Source organism: Silurus aristotelis, assembly GCF_946808225.1.
Source record: "Silurus aristotelis genome assembly, chromosome: 1".
In the NCBI taxonomy this organism is placed as follows: domain Eukaryota; kingdom Metazoa; phylum Chordata; class Actinopteri; order Siluriformes; family Siluridae; genus Silurus; species Silurus aristotelis.
The window spans coordinates 29,750,162-29,769,279 of NC_139574.1; the positions used below are offsets into that span (position 1 = coordinate 29,750,162).

Below are 19,118 nucleotides of genomic sequence, written 5' to 3' on the forward strand. Positions count from 1 at the left end.
TGAGATGACGTGCCCTGCAGCCCCTCAAAGTTCATGCATTTCTCTTTCTGACTTCATCAAAGCAGAGCATCTCGTAAACTATCACACCACAGGTTGATGTATTTACACCACCTGCTGCTGTTTTACTACACACCTGCCTCAGGAATTCTTCAAAGAAAGAAAGAAAGAAAGAAAGAAAGAAAGAAAGAAAGAAAGAAAGAAAGAGAAAGAAAGAAAGAAAGAAAGAAAGAAAGAAAGAAAGAAAGAGAAAGAAAGAAAGAAAGAAAGAAAGAAAGAAAGAAAGAGAGAAAGAATGATTGATTGATTGATTGATTGATTGATTGACAACACAACAGTCGGATTACATAATTATTTCCCAGTATTTCCCCTGCATTTTCATATCCAAAAATTTATTTTAGCACATACAACAGATACACCCAAGTTTGTCTCATATTCCCATTTATCCATTGTTCTTTAGATTTTTTATTCCACACAATTCCCTCTTTTTTTCTGTATTCATGTATTTATTTTCCAGTATTTTATATATTCTATAAATATTACCCATATACTGTTCTTCCCACAAATTCCCAGTATTCCTCATAATTAACTATTTTTTTGCATTTTCTACAAATGCTTATTTTTGGAGAAAATCCACTGTACTAATCTTCCTAAATTCCCAGATATTCTCTTCATTTTTTAAATATAAATATATATAATATAAAATATAAAATGATGTACGTGAGGAGGACTGGGGTGCAGTTAGTGTTCCATTTCATCCTAAAGGTGTTCAGTAGGGTTGAGGTCAGAGCTCTAGAGCAGCCCATTCAAGATCTTCCCCTCCAGCATACTCCCTGTGCTCTAGTGTTGGCTGTGTCTCTTTAGGTCATGATTGTTAGGACACTCTGATTAAAAAATATAGATATTTGTGGCACGATTATTTACTTTTTTTCTTTGTCTATTTTCACTTTAAAATGATTAAGTAATCACATTTTTAGGGGATGTTTACTTTTTTTTTAAGGAACAACAGATTTGTATTTGTGACACAGTAAAGGACTGCAACACACACACACACACACACTTCTGAAAACTAATAGAACACTAACAATACCAAATTTAGTTGCCATGCCAACCCATTTTGCCTGCCGTGTAACTGGTGCTGTTAATTGGCTCGTCAGTGAGGATATAATGTTTTGATTGCGTGAAAAACACTCCAAGGTTTACAGAAGGCCAATGCTTTTGGACACAACTCTCATTTCCTTTGTGCTTTTCTATATATTTTTTTTTTTACAAAATCATTCCCTTCATCATAAAAACAAATGATCAGTGTGGTGTCAGTCTAGACATGTCTCTCCTGTTATCTTATTTTTAAATTGACACGTCTTAATGATGACATTTTCTCTCTCTCTCTCTCTCTCTCTCTCTCTCTCTCTCTCTCTCTCTCTTGTGTTTGTGCCCCCCTCCCCCTTTTCCTCTCTCTCTCTCTCTCTCTCTCTCTCTCTCTCTCTTTCTCTCTCTCTCTTGTTTGTGCCCCCCTCCCCCTTTTTCTCTCTCTCTCTCTCTCTCTCTCTCTCTCTCTCTCTCTCTCTATCTATCTATCTATCTATCTATCTATCTATTTAATACCCCCCCCTTTCCCCCTCTGTCCCTCTCTGCTATTAAGGGTTAACACAGCTTCAACCCTACACCTGAATGGCACTTTTTTCCCCTCTAATAAAGCACATGTTTATGGCCAGAGTTAAATCGAACCCAGAGAGCTATCGCTTAAGCTGTACATCTACATTAAATAAAAATATACAGAATGAAAATAGGTTTCATCTACACACACACACACACACACACACACACACACACACACACACACACACAGAATTATACACGCAGGAAAAACACATTCATAAACTTCATGAACACCTTTCTTATAATTGTTTTTTTCTTTTATATTATAGTATCCAGTTCCCTTATTCCTCTTATTTTATCATTATTCCATCTATTATCCATCCATTATTAATCTATTTATTTTTCCATTGGTAATACTTCCTATATAATCTTTTCTCCAATATTTCCAACATACGCCAAATTTTGGACTGTTTCCCATCAAATCTTGCGTATATCTCTTATAATGCTTTAAACAAAGATAATCGGTAGTTTTAGTATGTTTCTTCATTTAAAAAACTTTTTTTTTCTCATTTGTGTTTTAATGATAAACATACATGTGCAGTTCCATGTATCTGTTGAAAGCTGAAAATGTACCTTGATCTCGGGAGATGTTATTAAATGAACTGAAAGTCCCATAGATTATGTGATGATAAATGATGTGTATTTATAATAGGGGCATTTACATTAAACACCAGGAGTATTTCTGTTCTTTTTTTTCTGCAGGTTGGAGAGAGGCAGAGCGTGTTGGTCACCGAGGAATCATTTGACGCTCAGTACTACGTCGCCCACAACAAATTCTACGAGCAGGTAAAGAATTCACCATTATATCTACCTAGAGACCTTTACAAGCAAAGCTAGTTAAGCACGGCTGTTGAGTGTGTTTCCGTAGTTACTGTGACGTCAGACCAAGATTGGTGCATCTCACCTAAAACAATTAATCTTCATTTAAATCAAATGTCTAAATTATGTAGTGGAGTGTATGATCCACAGCTGCAGCTTTAACCTGCTTAAAAACTTAAAAAGGGGTTTCTAGAATTTTCTACCATTACAGTCAACTAGAGACACGTTAAAACCTTAGAACTTGCACGATCAGTTTATTGATTGATTGATTGATTGATTAATTTTTATATGATGAATTTGATTGTAAGGAGCATTAATAGGTAACCTTTTACTAAAGAAATCTCCAGTGGCAGAGGTAAATGTATAACTTCCTTTATTAACTTTCTGTTGGAACATTTGTGAGGTGTAAGAGGAACAAACCAATATACTGTACACGTACTGTGAAAAATGTAAATATTCAAAATCTATGGCATGTTGTTTTTTGTGTGTATTCTTTTCATTTAAAAACAAAACTTTATAGTCTTGGGTTTCTCACAGGTGCAACTCTAGATCCTTGTCTATTTCCCATTTCCTAATAGTTCCTGCGTTAATTCCCTGTATTCATTCTCAACGTTTCCCATATTTCCAGTTCTATATTTTTTCTTATTCATTCTTATCCATATTTGATATTCCCCAAAAGTTCTTATGTACTTAATTTTCCCTATATTCCCAACATTTCTTAGATTACCTATTAGCTAATAGTCTATACATTCTTCTTTTTTTTTTTACATGAAATTCCCAGACAGTGTTTTTAAAATAAAAAATGCATTTTTCAAATTGATCAGGATTGCTGTGGATGTAGCATTAGTGACTAAGCAGTATCACTGAACAGTACACTAAACAACTATGGAAGTATTATGAATGGACATTCACTGTCACCCAAATGAGAATGGGTTCCCTTTTGAGTCAGGTTCCTCGCAAGGTTTCTTCTTTTATATATTCACTAGAAGTTTTTCTTTGCCACAGTCGCCACTGGCTCACGCTTTATGGATAAACTTCTTAGGAACAAACTTATAGGCACTACACTTATACCTTCCAACTTCAAAACCTCTTCATCTCCGTAAAGCTGCTTCCGGGAACAATGTCCATTGTTAAAAGTACTACACAAATACAACTGAATTGAATTTCTGGATGACTTAAATGTAATGAAATAGTTCATAGCACGGAACTCTCTGATCTTAACATTTCAATAAGAAATACATACAAGCATAAAAGTCCATCTAAACTGGAAAATACACAGAGGATGAATTTCAAGTCGGGGCTTTAGGGGAAAAAGTCCGACAGTAAAACACACACACACCTGTTTGATCTATACACACACTCCTGTCGGGGGGTTCAGGTTGTTGTTAGCATGTGTACATTACATTCATGCATCAAATCATCTTTCTTTTAACTTGTGTACACGTGACATGAGTGAGATTTGAGCGAGACTGAGCATAACCCCGGGAGCAGGAATGTATCTCCCCTCACTTCCCTTTAAACACCACTTCAAACTTCAAACGTGACCGCTAACGCACGACTAAACGGATTTATTTGAAGACGTCTGAAAGGGAGTTTTTACAAGGCTGTGTTTGATACCGTGTGCAGTGGGGCATGTGGTTTTTATTTTACATCTCCTTTTCTTTTCTTTTTTTGTAAATAATAAAGAAAACCCGAGGTGTCTCGAGGCTGAATGAGTGTTTGAACATTGAGGGGTTTTGATAATTAATATTTGCCAACTTCTGAGGAACTATTTTAAAATCTAGGTGCTTAAAGCTTGCATTTTTTCACACACACACACACACACACACACACACACACACACACACACGCACACACGCGCACACACACACACACACGCAAAGCTATAAGGCGATTCATATTAATGGTTCATGGTAATGAAACATGAACTTTCCTTGTAAAAACATCCCATACAAAAGATTGTGTGTATGTTATAATTCTGCTGTAAATTATGGGTATGTGATTAACTGCCCAGTGTGTGCTGTTAGAGGAAAGTAATCAGTTACAAGGTGGTGTGATGAAGCATGATCTCTCTTACGGTCCTGAAATTGATGTATATTATAACATGATATTTTCCTGAACTATTTCATTCCATACAGCAGTTAGCTAACAAAGTAACATTATTTTTGTCCATTTATAGTCTGTGTTATGTCCATGTATAGTTAGTGTTATAGTTAATGTTGTGCAATGTGTGTGAAGCAATTTAGTTCCTGTTCTCCCTCGCTGTTGTGAATTTTGTGGCGAGTCCCAATCCCAGCGGAAGCGCATAGAATACGGAAGATAAGCTTAAGCTGAAACTGGATTCTGTCTCGTTTGTAACTGAAGTAAACAACCTTCTAAATGAACAGATAGATGATGAACCTGACATTCAGACATTTCTAAAACTCAATTCCATGTTACAGAGGCCGAGTCTAATCAGCATGGCGTTAGGTTTATTCTGAAATACCTTCCATTGAGGGACAAAAAAACCCTTCTCTGTCATCTTCATGGTCAGTCATGTCCGCGAGACCCTGGAGAACAGAGTGACTTTGAATAGCGTGATCAAGTTTGAAGCGAGAGAGGGAAAAAAGAACGACAAAGCAAACGTGACGTCTGGCATCTAAGATTAAACACATTCCATCCAATCGATGGCTGTCGAGATGGGCTTTTGTTGGCTTCTATAATAGAGCGATCGATGACTTGACCTCTGTGACCTGACGAGCCGTGCCGTTTTCCTTTTATCGCTCTGTTTATCCAGACAACGAATCCCGTTTTAGGATGAATGTAATTGTCATGTGACTGGTCCACGTATGGAAAACTGGATTGTGTAAATTAGAACAACTTGTTTTACATTGTTTGATCTTTTTGTTTGTGTTTTTTTAGTCATAGATACAAATTGTTCATGATTTTCCCATGGTGACATGATCTTGGGTTGGTTGTGCTTGACACCTCAAGGACTTGTTAGATTAGCACTCTCCTCGAAGATTGTGGTTTTTTTATATTTTTTTAAATTATTATCTTACAAGTAAAAGTAACATTGAAATTAGAAAATATATTTGCAGTTTCCTTTTACAAATATTGTTTGAATTGCAAGTGATGATGATTCTTGCATAATAACAAGCATTTTTTTTAGAGGGTCTTGTCTTGCTGTACCTTTGTGGGAATTTGGGGTGGGGTCTAGGAGTGTAAAAAAGAAAAAAAAAAGAAAAAGTACAAAGGTTTTTTTTGTTTGTTTGTTTTTTTGTTTTGTTTTGTTTTTTAACAAATTCCGTCGGTACAAACCTTTGGTGATTTAATCAAATCTAATGTTGACTAAAGCGGCTTTAAGACTTCTTTTTGGTACTTTAAAGTTTTCATTGCGTCTGTATAGTATCTGTAACCAATTGCATCACAGCACTGTTGAAGTTTTGAATCTGATTGTTCAGAAGGTGTTGATTAAGTAATTTTCTATGTTCATTCAACTGTTAGGTTTTCTCATACGTCTCCAGATCAAAGGTTTTTCAACCTTAGCGGTTTAGTTATAACCCTAAAAAATAAACACAATGAAAAGGAAAAAATGAAAAAGACTGGTGATGCAACAGCTGTTTGTAGATGCTGTAGCGGAAGTGAAAAGAAGTTGCACAATATAAATGTGAAATGTGAAAACCTGAACATAAGCATGTTTGAACTTTAAGGACCAGGACAGGTGATTTCTCCTGAGAAATTTTGTTAAATAAAAGCAACCAAACCAAAAAAAAAAAAAAAAAAGAAAAGAAAAGAAAGGACTGCTTTGAGTTACAAACAAAGAGATTTTCCAAATTAAAATGTTTTGTTAGTTTTAAACAGTGTATCAAATTAGTCTTAAACAGGTTATGTACTCTCTCTCTCACTCTCTCTCTCTCTCTCTCTCTCTCTCTCTCTCTCTCTCTCTCTCTCTCTCTCTCTCTCTCGCTATGTGTGTGTGTATATATATATATATATATATAAAATTGTGCTTCCGTGTTTAGCTAGAATGGTATAGCTTCCTGTTCAGTTCTCCTTGCATCTTTGTACATGCTTTCAGAGCCTCTATTCACAACCGCCTGAATAAGTGTTAAGTTCCTTCAAATAAAAGAGTTTGGTCCTAAAAGCCCTGTTTAGGGCTAGGCCTTAATGCATGTGTTTGAGGTATGAGAATGTAGACGTGTAGAGCAGATAAAGAGAAGAGTGTACAGGTTTGAAGAAGGCTGTACTGCTTTTATTGAACACTATTGATTGAGCCAGGCTCGTATCACTCTAGGCGTGTGGAGATCAATAACTCTTTAGTTCTGATGGGGAAGAATGTGTGGAGCCTGGAGCTCTGAATAGCTGAAGACTTGCTACAACATACAGAGTTGAAGGTTTTTCTTTAGTTACAAAAAATGCTGTAGATCCAGACACGCACACACCTGTGGTTGCTTTTCCATTTGTTTGTTGAAACATTTGTCACGAAGAATTTGTGCGATGGAAGGATGGATGGATAAACGAGTAGGTAGTTTTTTGTGTAGGAAGGATGGCTCATGGGATTTGGATGGTCGGGTAGTTTGGTAGGTTGATGGATGGATGGGTAGTAGGATAGGATCATAATGTGTAGAGATGGATGCAAAAGTGGGTGATAGAGAGATATAAGAAGGACTGATGGATGAAAAGAGGGACTACTATCTAGAGATTTGCAGTATAATTGATGTGAAAAAGGATTACAATCTGAATGGGTAGGCCATATATTTTATACAGTGTATGTGTGTGTGTGTGTGTGTGTGTGTGTGTGTATATATATATATATATATATATATATATATATATATATATATATATATATATATATATAGATATATATATAGATATATAGATATATAGATATATAGATGGAAAGCTTGAGGGATATAAGATAAGATCACAATCTGCATTGGACTGGTATAATCTGTTTGTAATCTAAATGGATGGATTTTATTGATAAAATATATAGATGGGAAGTAGGTGGCTATAGAGATCATCATCCCAGATGGATAAAATATGGATGGATGGGTGGATGGATGGTTATTATACAATAGGCTAGATGGATGCTTTAAGGCCTCATAATCCTGATGAATGAGTGGATGTGCAAAGAGATCACAATCTGATGAATCATCTGTCTGAATGGGTGGATTGCTAGTTGAAGATGCTGAGAGATTATAATCTGTAAAGATCGATGGCTGGTTGGGTGAATGGGTGATAAATTACTAAAGGAATCATGATCATCGGTTGAAAGAAATGTGGGAGGTAGATGTATATCTGGTGGATGAATAAAGATCTTTAATGATGGGTGGATTTGGATGGTGAGAAAGGTAGATGGATAGATTCATATTTGCATGGGAGGACGGATAAACAGGTGGACACTTTAGAAGATAAACAGTGTGATGTTTGGTAGTGTAAGCAACGGAGGTTGTATCTATTCACGAAAATCCAAAAGCTTTCTTTTTTCTTCCTCTTCTTGATTTTCTCAATTTTCTTCTCCCTCTGCAGGTTCTAGTTCCCAAAAAGCCAGAGTTTAAAGGAAAAATGATAGAGGTAGACATCTTCGAAGCAGGGAAGCACTTCCTCCGGGGTCAGCCGCTAGAGGACTCCACAGTTATCACGCCATCCATCAACCAACCATTGGAGAAAGGCGAAATCTCCGGCCTCAGCCAGGTCAGCTTTTCATTCATTATCTACATTACTATACATGCATGCGCACGCACGCACACACACACACACACACACACACACACACACACACACACACACAGTGCCACTTCTCCCTGCTTTGGAGGAGCCTCTTTCCACTCCATTACTCTCTCCATAAAACGCCAACACACTCGTCTCAGCGTTCTCTTGCTCATATTACTTTTTTTTTCCAGAATATAAAGAAAAGGTTAACAATATGGCTTTTTTTTCTTCTGTTGGTGGTGATGATGGTTCAATCTTTCCAGTGAGCAGACACCTCTTAGCAAAAAATAAATAAATAAATAAAATAAAAGTTACCCAATCCAAACACTTCTCCATTTACCAAATCTTCTTAGACTTTTCTGCTCGTCTGTCCATCAGCGCCACCTCTTACACTGGCATTAAGGTTGTGTGTGTTGTATGATATAGGTTTTGTATTGAGATGTGTTAAGATTAAATTTGAGTTTTAGGTTTAGCATTAAACCTGATGTTTGGGATTAAACCTTTAGGATGAAGGATTATTTTTTTGCGGTTTGGAAAGATTGCTTTTAAATGTGAGGTCCCGAATTGGAATCAAAGTTGTGGTTTAGGATTAAAAATGTGATTTATAATTGTAATTAAACTTGTGTTTTAAGATTGGGATTAAAGTTGAATTTTAGGATTGGAATCAAAGTTGTGATTTAGGATTGGGATTAAAGTTGAGTTAGAATAGGGATAAAAGTTGTTGTTTAGGATTGGGATTAAAGTTGAGTTAGAATAGGGATAAAAGTTGTTGTTTAGGATTGGGATTAAAGTTGTGGTTTGGGATTAAAATTGAAGTTTAGGATTGGGATTAAAGTTGAGGTTTATGATTGAGGTCAACATTGTATTTAAAGATTGGTTAAAAGTTATGGTTTAGGATTGGGGTCAAAATTGTGATTTAGGATTGTGATTAAATGTGTGTCTTATGGTTGGGATCAAATTTGGGATTCAGGTTTGGGATTAAAATTGAGGTTCCGGATTAGGATTTAAACTGTGGTTCAGGGTTAAGATTACAATTGGGATATTAGATTGGGATTAAAGTTAAAGGGGTAATTATTGAGGTCAGAGTTGTGGTTTAGGATTGGGTTTAGGGGTTTGCACTGAACCTTTTATTAACAGTTTATTTTTTATGAGGTTAAGTGACAGATGTTAGGAATAAACGTAATATTTAGAGCTGAATTCAACAGAAGAATTATTGCTGACCGTTGGAGGTTAAAAGCGACGACTTCTTCACTCCATCCCTTCGCCAGGCAGATTCTGTTCTCAGGAAATAAAGGAGGGGAAGAAGGGTGTGACAGGAGGAAGAGCTGTAAAAGCATTGCCAGCATGAGGTAGAGAAATTAGCGATCTTCTCTGAGTGATGCTGCTCGTATGTGTGGAGTTTCTCTCTGACACGACCGGCCATAAAAGCTGATGAAGTGTGAAATTAAAATGTGTATCGCATTCTGGTGCATCACTCGATGTACCCAGTCTCTCTCTGTGTGTGTGTGTGTGTGTGTGTGTGTGTGTGTGTGTGTGTGTGTGTGTGTGTGTGTGTGTGTGTGTGTGTGTGTGTGTGTGTGTGTGTGTGTGTGTGTGTGTGTGTGTGTGTGTGTGTGTGTGTGTGTGTGTGTGTCTTAGTCTTATCCCCCACCCCCACCCGAAAAATAACACAAGCTATAGATAAGCCATCGGAATGAAAAATGGTGCCAGTTAAGCCAGCCATGTAATTCCCAAATCACTCATGTGATCCTGTCTCACTCACTCACTCACACACACACACACACACACACACACACACACACACACACACACACACACATTGATGAAGAGTTTAGCCTAATGCTTTTTTTTTTTTTTTTTTTTTTTTTTTTTGGGGGGGGGGTCCGGTTTGTTTGTTTGTTTGTTTGTTTGTTTTTACAAAAGGTCACTTATGATTGAATGGAAACCAGTTAGCATAAGTCCATGTGCATAATGATCAGTTTGTCCGAATTAATATTAAATCTTTATAAATAATGTCTATTTATGAGTTAGAGGAATCATGAAAAATTATGAGTTGAGTTGTAAGACTTAATGAATCATTTGAATCCCATGAATCGAGTATCAGTCAAAACTCTTCATGCATTATATGATTCGTGAATCATCTGAGTCAAATGGGAAATAGTAGCTGAGCAGATAAGATGTTTGGAAGGTCATGGGTTCAAATCTCAGCGCCACCAAGTTACCACTGCTGGACCCTTGAGCAAAGCCCTAACCGTCAACTGCGTCTCTGAGATTACTGTAAATTGTTTTGGCATAAATGTAGATGAGTGTTTATGAATCAAATTAATTGCATGAGTTTTTACACATCCTGAGTCCTTACATACCATATAAATCACAGGAGTCATCCAGTGATTTTTCATCTACTCTTGTCTCATCTAGTCTTTATGAATTATTTGAATTATCAGTCACTTTCTTTTCAACCATATTTAGATGATTTAGACGAGATTCAATCACTCAAGTCATTACGAATAATTTGAGTTACACTGTAATTACACTTATAAACCATAAATCTATAACTTGTATGAATCACCTGTTTCATGATGTATCTTCATCTTTAAGACTCTTGTGAATATCAACTTATGAATTACATGGGCTGTTTGTCAATCATGAGCTGTTAGAGCGTATAAATTATATATATATATCACACTAATCATTGTCATAAGTCTTTTTTTAATTTTCAGAGTTCAGGTCAGAGCCACATGACCTTGGGTTTTGGTGGGTCGATCAGTAACTCGGTTCTCTGTGTGAGCTTCTGCAGCAGGTTTAAGGTGTAAACAGGGGAAATGGGAGGTGTGTTTGCGAAGAGACTAAACAAACCTCTGAGTGATAAGGCACCCTGTGTGTGTGTGTGTGTGTGTGTGTGTGTGTGTGTGTGTGTGTGTGTGTGTGTGTGTGTGTGTGTGTGTGTGTGTGTGTGTGTGTGTGTGTGTGTGTGTGTGTGTAAGAGAAGGAGAAATACAGATTCTTTGCCCCTTCTTGTTTCCTGACCTCAGGTGTCAGTGTTAACTTTCCCCCAGTGCATCGGTTTGTTTATTTATTAATGTATTTATTCGAGCTCACGCTTAATTAGAGGTGTTAATTGCATGTTAATCGACGGGTCACCAAGAACTAATTGTCTCTCCCTGAAGATAACTATGTTGTGCCACTTCCGTTTATTTTATTTAAAAAAAATTTTTGGTTTGTTTTAATTTTATCTTTAATTTATCTTCATAAAATAGAGTTGTTTTTTTAAGACTAGAGAAAAGTCCATCAGTAGGCAGGGTTCTATCGGAGGGATTTTCGAAAAGAAAATTCCAGAAAGTGAAATCGAGTGTCAATTAAAATAAAATGAAGAAATGAAAAGAATAAATAAAGGAATATAAAAAAAAAAAAAAAATTTATATAAGTATATCAGTACATCACCCAAAACAGCTGGAGAAAGAAATGTTACAGTTTTATACTTTGATAACTGTAGAAAGTAGATCTGACCATCATCTTTACAGCAAGTGTGTTTAAATGTAAACCTGTTCCAGATTATATACCAGCCTGAGATCATTTGAACTATTTCCCTGTGGGATAAACAATGGATTCTGAGAGAGAGATTTGGATGCAGGTACAAGAGAGAGACAGAGACCAATTGAGAGACAGATGGTGACTGAGTGAGAAATGGAGAGACAAACTGGCAAAGAGAGTGATTGAGACAGACAGTGAGACAGAATAAGAGAAGGAAAGAGATACAGTTTTCTTAAGTACAGAAAAGCAGACTAATAAAGGGGGACATTCTTTTTTGAACCAGTTCTTTATATTTAAGTCGTGCACATATCTCTGAAAAACCCACCTTTCTTTTTTCCATGTGTTCTGTGTGTACATGACACAGGAAGCTCATTAGTGTGTTTGTGGCCTGTAGTGACCTTCCTGATACTGGAGAGACTCAATACAACCCACACAAACACACACACTAATCACATCTATTCAGAGAGAAAGGAGACGTGTGTGTGTGTGTGTGTGTGTGTGTGTGTGTGTGTGTGTGTGTGCGTGCGTGCGTGCGTGCGTGCGTGCTCGTACATTCCTCAGGCTTTTCACCGGCTGACCCGACTCGCCCGTGTGCAGCCCTCGCCTCCAACACAAGGGAGCACGTGGTGCATTATTCTCACTTAGTACACTTGCTGAAAAACCGCCCTCCTAGAACAGGGGAGCGCTTAATTACACCTCTCTCTCTCTCTCTCCCTCTCTCTCTCTCTCTCTCTCTCTCTCTCTCTCTCTCTCTCTCTCTCTCTCTCTCTATTTTTGTGTGTTTACATTTACACAAAGTGTTCCAGTGGTTATTTCAGTTCCTTTGCATCATCATCGGTGTGGTTCTGTGTCCCTTTTGCCCAGGCGGCAGCAGCAGTATGGGCGGCTAATCTGCGCCGCAGGGGAGCTTCTGGCGCTCAGTATTCCTGCTCTCCGGCATTTACATCTAATTCCATGTCACCGCTTCCCAAAAATAATAACACGACCGACAAACCAACAAACAAACAGCCGGCCATGCAATTCTTACAGGGTGTTGCTTTGAGGTTGCGTTATCTAAAACGCGGAAACATACTGAAATATCTAAAAATACGTTTAAGTATTTGTGCTAATTCTCACATTCCCTTTTCTTTTTCATTTTTGACTCAATTCCAGTTTCCTACTTGTGTTTTTCTTTTGACCTATATAGTTGGGGTTTACATCCGACGTAAAGTGCAGATGGATTCTAATTGGTCGGTTATTGATCCTAAAGCTTTTTCACAGGGACTTGTACAGTGGACTTGAAATAGTGACGTCATCTGTAAGGAAGAAGTCTGCGATGTTAAGCTGAAACTTTGGAGTTTTACATTTGTGAGAGACAGAGAGAGACAGGAAAGACTTACCCCAGATGAAAGAGGAGTAAAGCTCTAGAAGTCATAGCTGGATGTTGTATCTAAGGTTTATTTTTATTTTTTATGTGTACATTCTCAATGTTTTACTGGGTAATCTGTCAGGTTTCCTGCTTCCTGCAGGTTTGCTTCCATTACTGCTTGATTCTGCATTCTGATTTGCCAGTTCTCTGTAGTTGTATCAGCTGGACAATGGCATTTTAAAGCTCTGCATTCTAGTCCTTGATTTCTACCAACTCTGTGAGGCACGGACGGTGTGTGTGTGTGTGTGTGTGTGTGTGTGTGTGTGTGTGTGTGTGTGTGTGTGTGTGTGTGTTGTAGCATTGTTGGTGTTTGATTTAGATTTAGATCACTAAAGTGTCTGGAGAGGAGAGTCAGACAGACTCTCACTCCTACTCATGTGAATCCAAACGCTTTGTGAGAAATGATCGTCTGGATGCTTTGACCCGAGAAACTCACCTCTCGGTCATTCAGCAGTCACTGAAGCTCTTTAGATTTATGCCTGTATCTTTGTTTTTCAGCGCAGAATGTGGAATGAAATCGTGCATAGGAACTGTTGGAAAAACTCGCAATTGACCAGTGCTGAATTTCTAGTTATGCTTCAGGTTGTAGGTCAGCTTGATTTATGATCTTCCCCCTGGCTGCAGTCCCATCGGGGATCATGGACCATTCGCGCTTAGTTTTTAAATGTCTTTGGGGGGGGTACAAAATCTTTTTTTTTTTTTTTTTTTTTTTTTTTCTTTCTTTAGCATTTACAGTTCATTTTGAGGCGAAATGTAATGACGTCTATCAGCGATCATTGGCTAGCTACTAGCAAGTAGAGCCGAATTAACGGATTAAAGGTGGCTGGTAGCTCCCGATGTAGCGCTAATACACATCAACACATGCTTTTAAAAATAGTACGAGCGTGACGAGAACGGAGAAGGACACAGCAGCTGAATAAAAAACTAATAGGATATTTCAGGAGCTGCAATTATTAGGGCCCGAGCACAGAGGAGCATTTTATTAATTTTTTTTTTTTTACACACATTGGCCATTTGGGGTCCCTTAACATGCTCGAAAACTCTTGAAATTTGGCACACACTTTAGAGTCCTTTGTCACTAGGGCTGGACAAAGGCTGGAATACGGACGTGGTCAACATGATGCCAAGACATTGTAGATGATGAATTGCGAAGGGATTTTTGATATCTCGAACGCTGTTCCCATGGCAACGCGTCAAACTTTACTTTTATTTCAGGCATATTTAAGGCTTTTGGCGTGCTTAGATCAACTTGCAATTTGACACATACATCACATTTGTTGGCTGTTAAGTGTGGACAAAAAGGTCGGACAACGGTGTGTCTCTTAAGTGGCTCACTAGCGCCCCCGTTTGTCTAAAATGTGGGGTTTCTTTTACCTACAGTCCCCAAATGGGTCAGTAACAACATAAAATAGTCCACTGATATTTACCCACTTGATGCACTTGCCCACCGTGCATTGTTTTCTTGGAGGCACCGTAAAGCGATACACAAATGTGCGAGGGCCCGCCATCACTGCTTGCAGCTATATTTTTTTTGTTTGTTTTTGTAGTGCGAGGTCGTCTTATGTTTTTCATTCAATTTCAAAACAAAATCATCCCCTCCAAATAAAATAACTTTTTGTAGGATTCTTAAAGTAACTCAGGTTTTTCCTGTTTTAGTCAGTAAGCAAATACTTCACACTCAAATCGCTCTAGTGGGCAACTGTGTGCTTGAGAGTTGAAGCGTCTCCTCCGAGCTTAGTTTCTCTCTCAAAGATTCTCTCAGTATTCACCAAATTCCATTATAAATAAAACAAATAATGTTTTGAATGATATTGAACGGGTTCTCCTGTGCGATCTTGTGGAGCAGGCAGTGTTCTAAAACTTCACAGCCAGAAGAAAAGCATTGATGATATATTATTCTGTTTATCAGCTTCCCTACTGGTATATTATACTATTACTGAAGTGGGAATTGGCCCCCTGCTATCTCCACCCCCTGACCACATGACAGTCTGCTTTCTCAAACAGAAACATGGACCTCTGGCTGAGCTCACTCAGCTTCTCTGGCTAGAGCAGGCTCATTGATCCTTTTCAACCACTACACTCCATGTAGTAAACATCGAGATCTTGGGCGTGATGGTGATGAGGAGCTTGATAATGCTGGACCTTTCACTGCTGGAATGCGAAAACCACAAGAGCAGGCACTCGTTCGTTGTTGAATATTTCTGTCTCAGTAGCGCTGTCAAAGAAGAGTCTAATCCTCAGCGACGCCGATATCACCGCCACAAAGAGGTGATTCATGAAGCTTCGAGATGAACGAAGCTTGGTGGGTTGGAGTGCACGACTGAAAGGATAGACTCTGAACCGTGTGATTGACCTTGCTGTATAGGCTGAGCGGCTGTAAACGCTTCAAGTCAGGAAAAAAAACGCTGTTAATTAGATCATTTGAATTGTACGTCTACCGTGTATTTCATGACCTTCATTTTTTTTTCTTTCTTCCTTCCATGTTGCTTGACATTCTTCCTGCTTTTTTATCCACACCACAGGTCAAACTTTCTCCTCCCTGCACAGCTTCTTCCACTTACCTTTAGGACGATGAGGGTGAAGAGCATTTAATATCACTGATCAAAATTTCGCCTCCTTGTGCTGCGAAGGCAAGAATATCAATTCCACAGTTATATCAATTCCAGCAGGCCTGAAGGGTCTAACCAAGCTGAAGAGCAGGGTGAAGAAAGACATTATAGCTGAGAGCTTTTTTTACAGGGTGAAAGCATATGAATTAGAGAAAGAGATAAAATATGACCTGGGAGATTTTAAGAGTCGATCAGATGGGCTCGGTTAACTGAGGCCTTTCCGGACCTAAAGTGGCCCATTTTCCTTTGGGCCATCAGCAAGCCCCATTTAGATGTGTAAAGGTTGGGTAAAACATCTCAGCACGTCTCTATCTTCTAATAATTGGATTTAATGGCCAGGAGGATGTCACAGCCTCTGACGGTTTAAGTTCTATTCAAATGCAGATAAGCGCAGTATAAGGCAAGCTCACGACGCATATCTTCACCTGCAGCACATTATGATCGCCTCCATAATGTGCGTGAAATATCTAGCCCATAATACAGACATTCTGATTGATCTTTTATCTCTATCTATCCCCCCCTTTTACCCCCACTTCATAAATGAAGATATTATTGGCTCGGCCGTCACGGCCTTCCTGCTGGGAGATGCCTTTTCATTACACTGGTCTTTTAAACGAGACTTTAATGACCTAACACATTATGGGAGATCAAAGTCCCAGTGGTTGGATCTTTAGAGTTTACTCCACAGAAGATGAAAGCCATGGATTGTTAACGGCACAAAGCGGTGATATCGTGTCTTCATCTAAGTAGAGATTGTCATGGTGTACCTGCTGGAAATCTTCTAGAGAAGTCCTAGGGAAAGTGATAACCTTAAGGTAGCTTAGCGGTTGAGATGTGTCAAAATGTTGACTTAATCAGCATTAGATTTAAAACAGACATAAAAAACGAAAATGTTCAGAGAAAATAAAACAAGAAGATTAAGAATGTCGGGGGGAAAATTTCACCCTTAACATGATATTGCTGCAGATAAAAAATTTGGTGGAAAACAATATGGAAAAAATAAACAAAATTACGGTCGGACGGACGACATTTAAATTTTAACACTGATGTTATGGGGTTGATGATAATTTAATAATTTAAATTGATTATACACTATATCGCTAAAGGTTTGTGGACACCTATTTGAGCATCGCATTTCACATTTAGTCCCTCCACTCTTTTGTTAAGATGTTCCACTAGATTGTAGTGTGTGCTAGTGGACATTTGTGTTCATCAGCCATAAGGGTGTCAGTAAAGGAAGGTACTGATGTAAGTGAAGTGAGGAGGCCTGGGGTGCAGTCAGCGTTCACATTCATCCCAAAGGTGTTCAGTAGGGATGAGATCAGAGCTCTACAACAGCCCACTCAAGATCTTCCTCTCCAAAGCATGTAAAGCAGATCTTCATGGAGCTCACTTTGTGCACAGGGGCATTGCCATGCTGGAACACGTTTGGGTTTCCAAATTCAAGTGAACACAACATTTTCTTGTACTGCATCCAAAGACGTCCTGTACAATTGTGTGCCTCCAGATTTTTAGTAACAGTTTGCAGAAGCAAATATGGCATCCATATGTCAAATGTTTGTAGAACATAAGTTTTGAGGTACTTTAAGAGGAAACAGAAGCTACATCCAAGTTATGGTTTATTTAATACTTGTCATTGTTTCTGGGCTGTTCTAAACAAATGGCACTGGGGACTTAATCACATTAGATTAAAAGTCAGCGTTGTTGTTGTTGGTCTTTTATGTCTTTAATGCAGCATTCATTTTTCTTTTCTAATCATTTCTTCATTATTTTCTCTTACACAGGAACTGAAAGGTGTGAGTCAGAATGGTGGCCCTGCCCCCCTGCAATTGACCTGTTCCTCATGGAACCTGGATGCCCAAGGACTAAAACTCTCAGTAGGATTGGCTTTGCTGGCTATTGTAGTGCTTTTCATCTTTGAGAAACTTCAGTGACATTGAAACAGAGCCCGACGTACGTACACACACACACACACACACACACACACACACACGCTTATTGTGTGTGTGTGTGCGTGTGTGTGTGAATGACAAGATCTGCCAAACGTCACACATCAGCCAAGCATCTGTGAGTTAAGGTCAGAGTGAGGTAATGTTCATGAGCTTTTGATTTCACTGAAATAACTAAAGGACACGGCGAAGGATTTTACTCTTTATTGTGAAGTTCGCCTTCACCACATAAAACCGTTCCGTACTCTTTTTTCAGCTCTTTATTTAAATAAAGTGATCTTTTTTAAATCTGTTGAAGGCACACATTTTAGAAATCAAGCTACAAGGACATCCTGAAAAACATCATTGACTTTTTATTTTCTTTTAAACTGATGTGTATGGGGTTTTCTTTTGTTAGGTTTTTTCTTTTTTTTTTTTGGACAAAGCAAACTGCAAGGTCATCATCTCTGTCCTGCGTACCGTACATCATCCTCATTAAACAAAACTCCACACTCCTGTGTCGTCTTTTTTTCTTCCCCCCCTAGTTTAATGGGTATTTCTTTTATGGATGGTGCAGCTCTCTTCCAAAAAACAACGTAACAACCAATTTATTGAGACAAATTTGTATTCTAAATGCTATTAAGGAGGAGTGGGTGAACTATTCATACGGCACTGTGCATACTCAGGAATGAGTGTGAACACTACTTACATATGTAAATGTTTACAGAAACACAGCAGACATTCAACAAAGCCACGATGCAAACAATGATACACCGTTCAAAGTAAATACCAGTGTTCTTTAAAAACAAGCCGGTATAAGAATAGTGTCTAAACGGCGATCTTTGAGCTGGATCTTCATCCTCGAGTAGAGCGAAGTCCACAGGAGCCGACTGTTATTTCCGGCGAGAAACTCAAGTGTGAAGAGAGTTTGTGAAAGGGTGCACACGTGGTCAGTTGCACAACTCCAGGACGATGTCTTTTGGCACAGTGACTTATGAAGTTAGGTGCTCCCTGTGACTGTGCGTGCAGACTTGTGCTGCAATTTTTTGGCGTGTTACAATCTAGTGCTGAAAAACTTTTATATCTATTACGAACTTATCATGGATTCCATGTGATGCCACTTGGACTTGACAGGAAACCATGAAGGTTTTGTGGTATTCCAATCTTCTGTGTCACTCCTCCGACCTCCAAGAGTCCAATGTGGAAGAGTCCAGATTACTGGGCAATCACCTGATTCCTTTAAAGTCACAAAAGATCACTCAAATGACCCTATGACAGTATTTAATTGTACACCTACAGTGACCAGTGTCCTTGAACTGTCTTCTGGAGCTCCTACCAGATTGGTGCTGATTCCAAAAAATGGGGAACCCCTAAAGTTACAAAAGCAGCCTGTGTTGTAGTTCATCTTTTCTAACCACCTAAGGCAGGGGTGGGGCAATAATCTTTTCCAAAAGGACCACCTGACAC

General features: G+C 38.5%; 1 protein-coding gene across 1 annotated transcript in view; it reads left to right on the forward strand.

Annotated features, from left to right (window-relative positions):
• Positions 1-18,166, forward strand: part of cdkal1 (CDK5 regulatory subunit associated protein 1-like 1) — a 224,619-nt gene extending 206,453 nt beyond the window's left edge. The window contains exons 13-15 of the mRNA XM_083525620.1: positions 2,359-2,442; positions 7,993-8,157; positions 17,508-18,166. Coding sequence (XP_083381746.1) covers positions 2,359-2,442; positions 7,993-8,157; positions 17,508-17,657 — 399 coding nt within the window. The 3' untranslated portion in view covers positions 17,658-18,166. The remainder of the gene's footprint in view (positions 1-2,358; positions 2,443-7,992; positions 8,158-17,507) is intronic.
• Positions 18,167-19,118: the final 952 nt, after the last annotated feature.